Source organism: Camellia sinensis, chromosome 7 (genome assembly GCF_055761805.1).
Source record: "Camellia sinensis isolate YWXY chromosome 7, ASM5576180v1, whole genome shotgun sequence".
In the NCBI taxonomy this organism is placed as follows: Eukaryota; Viridiplantae; Streptophyta; class Magnoliopsida; order Ericales; family Theaceae; genus Camellia; species Camellia sinensis.
The window spans coordinates 145217410-145224503 of record NC_138967.1 but is presented as its reverse complement, the minus strand read 5'-3'; the positions used below and the strand labels follow the sequence as shown (position 1 = coordinate 145224503).

The 7094-nt window shown below is 34.2% G+C and overlaps 1 protein-coding gene across 1 annotated transcript; it reads right to left on the bottom strand.

Annotated features, from left to right (window-relative positions):
• Window positions 1-3530: 3530 nt before the first annotated feature.
• On the bottom strand, window positions 3531-5101 carry LOC145788788 (F-box/kelch-repeat protein At3g06240-like). The gene has a single exon (XM_028198804.2). The coding sequence runs from the start codon at window positions 5010-5012 to the stop codon at window positions 4104-4106; it is 909 nt and encodes a 302-aa protein (XP_028054605.2). The 5' UTR covers window positions 5013-5101; the 3' UTR covers window positions 3531-4103.
• Between the last annotated feature and the right edge of the window lie 1993 nt (window positions 5102-7094).

Below are 7094 nucleotides of genomic sequence, written 5' to 3'. Positions count from 1 at the left end.
GGCCACGGCCGGTCATACCGGGTTTGAGGTGTGACACTTACAACATATAATGCACCACTGAGGATTTAGAAAACTATTAGGTCTCCGTTTCTGCAATGTATCATTTGTCAAAATGCCTCCATGAACCAAGGCCCACATGAACACCTTTACCTTTAGGAGAGTACAAGCCTTCCAAACTTTTTTACAAAAAGGAAACTGAGGAACATGAGGATTATCAATGATGTAATCAAAAAAGGACTTACAAGAAAATATCTCAGATGAATAAAGAGCTCAAACCCTTTTGTCCCCCAAAAGAGGAGATAAAAAAAAAAATGATCAATTCTGGACAATAAAGAAGTCAACTGTAAAGCCTCCCTATCATTAAGATTCCTAGAAAAATCAAAATTCCAGGAAATTGGAGCTAAAAGTGAACAAGCCATGTAAGCAATTGAAAAATAATGAGATCGAGCCACTCTATATAGATATGGGAAGTCAGTAGCAAAAGAAGATTGACACATCCAAACATCCTCCCAAAATCACAAGCTCCCCATTGCCCACTCTTACAGAAAGGTGATGAGACCAACATGTGAAAATTTGAGAAATTGACTTCCAAGGAGCACGACAGTTACCCCTCAAAACCACCCATTATTTCCTTTTCTTCATATTCGAAGAGAGAGAACATATGACTTGGAGGCTTTTGAGAAACTTAAATCTTAACAAAATCCTATGCCTATCTAGATCTTTTCTTTTATATGGTGATGAAGGGCATAAAAATAAATAAAAAATAAAAAAAGAGGGCAGATCTGAAATTTTACATAGCACGTTTAGGGTATCATAAAATGAAGTTTTGGAATAATGTTGAATCTTTGTTTGCGTTTATTTTAATTTAGTATGTTGTTGGATAGATTTTATATCATCATAGTAGGTTTTAATAGTTGGAGGTAATTTGATAATTTTATTAGAGCAAATTACACATTGTACTGTTGAACTTTCATCTAAATTTCACTTTGGTCTTTGTGTTTCAATTGTAACAATCTTAACCTCGTACTTTTAAGCGAGTTTCAATGTGACCCTTTAATCAACTCCCATTACAAAAAATAACGTTATTATGTTGACTGGCCAAGGATAGTTTTGACATTTTAATATTTTAGACCAATGACTTTTAATGTATTTATTTCGTTATTCATGTCAAGGAAGGAGAAGTCTTTGTTTATTGCTAGAAAAAGTAAGGAAAAGTAGTGGAAGTCTAGAACCAAATGGGAGGTCCATATAATTGTTGGAAATCTCAAGGGAAATCCATGTAATAATTCAAAACTATGTTATAGAACTGCTAAGGCCGGCAATGCTTGGGTTATCAATTGATATCAATGTCTCAAAACAGCAAAGATTGGAAGACACACGTTGTAAATATGAAACATCAAGGAAAATGAATACAAAAATGTTTGCTGCTAAGCTAAGAAGCATGAACACTTCTAACCAAATGACGTATCCGTGTCATGTCTGTGTCGGACACTGACACTCTTTGGCCACTTCTCCGACACATGTCTGACACTCTTCAAAACGTGTCCCATTTTTAATTGTTTTTAAAGACCCTAACACTCTTTAAATACTTGGAGGACACACATATTTATCACTGGAACACACGTGCCTACGGATTAGACACAGGTCAAACTAATTATAAGTTGGAACAAAATAACTTATGATACAATAATAAAACAAAAACCATTTACATTTACAAAAATTATTGTCATATTATATTTTTTACTATTTTTGAATGATATATTCATATATATATAACATATAATAAATATATAAAATTATATATTTTATGCGTATCACACACGTGTCGTGTCTTGTATTTTTTAGAAATTGGCTTGTTGACGTGTCCATTTTGTGTCGCGTGTCCATGTCCGTGCTTCTTTACTGCTAAGTAAGGTATCATATCCAAACTAGGAATACAACAGATTTAACATATCAAAAAAATTTTAATATCTTCATCATATTTGTATAAATATTTTTAGAAATCATGATTTCCTACTCTCCTAATATTTCACCTAAATCCAATCTTGGCTTTGCTTGGTCCATGTGTTAGGCAGAGCATACATAGACCTAGGGTTCCGACAAGGGATCCCTCGTCATAAAAAAAGTTACATACTTTTCTCAAGGTCGAAAGACATTTTATTGAGGAATAATGGCACCAAAAAGCATGTATCACAAGAATATATCTTCAACATAGCATCTAAAAGATAATTTGCATATAGTTTCATCCTTCCCTCTATTTTCCAACCAAAGATGTTCATGCGTTGAGTACAACGTTCAACAAGTAGCATATTTTCCCAATCAACTTATATAATATTCTATACAAACATACATGAGAGGAACCTAGCACATTTTAATACCAAGAATTAAAAACAATATGTGAAAAGGAAATCAATCCATATTAATTTAACCGATATTCTGATTTTAAGTTCTTCCTCATTTCTTTTTAGCTGATCTCCTGATCCAACAACCCTGTAAAAGGAGTCAACTAATGTGAGATATTGACAATGTCAAGGTACCAAAACCTAAATATGAATAGCCCACTTGACCTTATCTTTACGTGCACATAGAAAGGTCCAAGGCAAACTGGGAGGCATGAGCTCAAAGATGTGAGCATCATTATGAGCATGGGTATACATCTGGGACAAAGCACGCTAGAGGCTAGGGACTATGACGCAATAAAGAAACATGTGATAGATACGATCCTCCATAAAATTAAACATTCAACCCAAAATAGTGCAATTATCAATATTCCACTGGGTCCGTTTAGGGTCGGTTTCATCAGTCTGGGTAGTAGAAAGCAAGAGCCAATGAGCTTCTCTCTTGGCCCCTAAATAGAGTTTAAGGGAATGGCACCAGGTGGCAAAAATTTCCCATTTAGCACCACACTCGTAATGCGATGAACAGGAGTGTCATGAGAAAGAGAAAAATCAGAACTCATGGGAATAGATTTAGTGGTCTCAGCAGAAGGAGCAGCAAGAGGTGTCTCATCAATTATGGTGATAGGTTTGAAAGACACATAAAGTCACAACAACACAGTCTAAAAAATGAAAACAAGAGGCCAGAAAAAATTCAATGGCCTATACAATTAAATGCGACCAAATAAAGCCAGTAGCCCACTCCACAAACAGAAAGGGGAAAAAAATGCTCAACACATTAACTTAGAGCACCCAAATAAGGAAAAGAGTATAACAAACCCTAGGGACAGAATCGAACCAGTCTCATTCACATAAGAGACTGGTCGGCACTCACATTGCCCTCAGCAAGGGTTTCTAGGGACTGCTGAGGGTCAAGGGTTAAGGAAGAGGGGTTGTCGACTAGTGGGTGGCGGTTGGGAAGGCGTTTCGGCTGGTGGGCAAGGGCTGGAAAGGAGTTTTGACTGGCTAGGAGAGGAGGAGAGAGGCTGTCGACTGGTGGATTGTGGCTAGAAAGGGGTTTCGGTGGTGGCTAGTTAAGAGAGAGAGGAAAAAAAGGGTGGTTAGGGTTTTTTTAGACTATGATACCAAGAAGAATAAAAGAATGAATTGGCTTAACCTCAATTGAAGTCAACCCATGAATATATAGATCAATATGTACAATATTAGGAAACTGAGGAAAAAACATAGAAAAGGAAATAAACTCAAGGCCTAAACAATGGCCATAACAAAAAAAAAAAAGTCTATTCTAGAATATTATGTGTACTATATTTCAACAAATGTTCATATGTAGATCATGTCACTAAAAAAATATACGAAGGTGCTACAAACTATAACAATTAAAGTACTACAAGTGGGGTATAATTTAAAGAATCTTGCCTTCCTCTTGTTTCGCTGTTATGCTTCCTCGTTGGCAATTGCATCAGGAGAATTGGGATGCACTTGCTCATGTGATTTCTAGACACCATCAGCTCCATCTAATGCAACTAAGCTCTCCATGTAAGTATACACATAAAATGAGTCGCCATAGACTCCAAGATTCTTGATTTGGTGACTTTGTGGATCATATGAAACCAATTTTCCTAGACCTCCACCATCTTCAAATAACACATCGCCATTCTTTCTAAAACCCAGTACCTTCAAAAATATCCGTTGTCCAATGATTATGTATCATTTAGTCCATGACTCTATGACACCATATTCTTCCATTACCCATATATGGAAATTACACATCAGGTTCGCAGGGACTAAATCAGATTCAAAGTTGATTACAGCAAGTGACTCACCCAATACTGCAACAGCCGCGTTTCTATAAAACCACCCATTAGGTTGATAGTTTGGCAAAGCCATCTCCCTAAACACCTCATTGCCCATATCAAATGCCACAATCAAGATCCCAAAACCACGCTCCTTTGCTGGATCAAATGCAACCCAATGAACAGCCCCATTCACAAACACAGACCAGGTATTTATAGAAAGTTCAAAGCGAAAATCAACAACACAAATGGGTCTCCAAGAAAGCGTGCTAAGTGCATAAAGCTCCATCTTACACAGAACACTACCACGAGTCTTTAAGTCATTGAGGTACCCAATTTTCACCACTTTATAGTCATTACTAATGCGGTCGAACCCAAATCCAAAAACGAACTGAAGATCGCTATCGGTTACAGAATACCCAGATTCAGGAAGTGTCAGGAATCTCCTAATTGATGGGTTCCATAGAAAAGCACAATCTGAGCCATGATAATCCGATATACACAACAACCCATTACAAGAACCCACAATTTTGAACGATTTACCAGAGCTGTGAAATGGGTTTTCAAGTTCCACAAACTCATCACAACAAGTTTCGTCATCGCTACATGAAATATGGCGCTCTTGATTCGGAACAAGAAAGGTATACTTGATGATAAGTAGTTGGGTGTTTGATTTAGTTTGATTGAGGTGTGTGGTGACGAAACTTGGGTTGGTAATTAAGGAGTACCAAGATTTGCAAACTGAACTGCATCGAAGCAGAGACTTCACTGGCAGTCTTGCAAGGATTTCGATCAAGACTTCGCGAGGTACGTAATCTGACATGGTTTGGGTTGCTTCTTCTTTTATTTTTTATTTATTTATTTTTTCCTTGTGATGTTTTGAATTTCTTGGACAGTTGAGAGAAAGATTGAGACTTGAGAGCAGAGAACTAGAAAGGGATGTGAAATTGAAAGGAAAATAAAAGAGAAGAAAAACAAGATGCGTTGACAAAGCTGAGGGTGTGTTTAGTTCTGTTTTAAAATATGTTTCGAATGAAAATTTTTAAAAATATGATTGGTTATAAATTTTTTCAAAAAAAATTTAAAATTATTTTTTTTCTTTATTACATAACAATCAATTTTTTTTTTCATTCTCATTTTCAATCACTTTTTCTCTCATACATATTTATTCAATTATAATAAAATATCAAATTATCTCAAACTCTAAAATTATTTTCAAAATATACAACTAAACAAACTAAAAAAATTTCTAAACTCCCTTTCTAAATTTTTTTTTGTGAAAATTATCTCAAAATACAAACCAAATATACCCTATATGCTCGGGGAGAGGAGAGAGAGAGAGAGAGAGAAGGGCCTAGTGTGTTTGGAAAGGGACTATCTCAATTGTTTTCTTTTACCTTTTTAAAAGAAGATGCGTAAAAAAAAATAAAAATAATGATATAATTAGATTTTTTTTTTGATTATTTTAATTAAAAATTTAATACCTTAAATGGGGCTTAATATTTATCATTTATGAAATAAAATTATTTGATTCAATAGTAGTAACTCTTTTATTTTATTGTATTGTCTTTGAAAAAATAAATTATAAATATATTTTTGGAAATAAATCATCTATCTTTTACAAAAAAAATTACGATTATCAGACCGAATTATTATTTTTTTTTTTTTATGAATGATAGATATTGAAAGCCTTATAAAATAAATGATTTTGATTATCGAAATAAGATCCGTGATGGGCTCTATGGCTCCTCAAATTCTCTCAGGTTAGAATGTGAAATTGAGAAAAGTTCAACCTTTTTAGAATTACAATTGCAATGAAGATAGAAATATTTGAAATTACAAGGAAATTACAATTCATTGTAGGTTTTAGAAATAATTTTAGATTAGTTGGTAAATTTTATGAATATTAATAATTGAAGTTTTAAAATTTTTGATGAATTTATAATTATTTTGTAAAACACCACTGAATTATAGAATTGTTTTAAATTAATTGAAAAATATGAAATCTTCAAAAAAAAAAAATTAATATTTCGCTCTCTTTTCTTGCTCTCTTTATGCAACTCAAACGGCTAGCCTCAACCCTTCTTGCACTCTATTTTTACCATTGTCAACTCTTCTTTACCCTCTACATCCTTCAACCATCCTTACCCTACCACAAATCTCAACCCTTCTCAACCGTATGCATTCTTCAACCATCTCTACCCCATTACAAGTCTCAACCACTTCTTACCTTTACATCACTATTAATAGCATTTTCCACGACCAAACCTTTCTTATCATCTTCTTTTCCAACCCCCCCCCCCCTTCCCCAATCAACCACCATCGTGACATCCAGGCTTCCATTATCTTAATTCTTCTCAAATTTGGATTATATCTCAAAAAACGAAAATAGAGAGACCTGGTTGTTGGGTCTCATGAGAGAGAAACATAGGTAGCATTTGGTAGAATTTTCTAAATATGATTTGAGAATAAAGTTTGGAATTATGATTTGAGTACAGAAAATTTATTTAGTGATTGAGTTTAGAAAAAAGTTTTGAATTGATTAGGGAATTTTTGATATGACATATGATATCTAATACAAAAACTTACAACTCATAACCAAACACACAACTCAAAAATCTATTAAAAATTCATAAAAAAATTTAAAAAATTCCAAAAATATTGTTTTATTAAAAATATAAAAATAAATAAATAAACAAGTGCCAATTGCAACAAAAAAAAAATCGCAGTGTTCAAGTCAACTGGCCGGACGTCCGGGGAGACAACCGGTAGGCCAAAATTCAAAATTTAAAAGCCCATCTGAAACGAGTTTTCAAAATGAGGGGTGGAATTAATTTTCCAAAACTCAAACCAAACATCATACTAAAATGCAGGGGTAGAACTATGATTCCAAAATCCTTCCAAA

Bases quoted from the DNA above. Each gene is read 5' to 3' on its own strand.
- LOC145788788 (XM_028198804.2), bottom strand. From the start codon at position 5,012: ATGTCAGATTACGTACCTCGCGAAGTCTTGATCGAAATCCTTGCAAGA.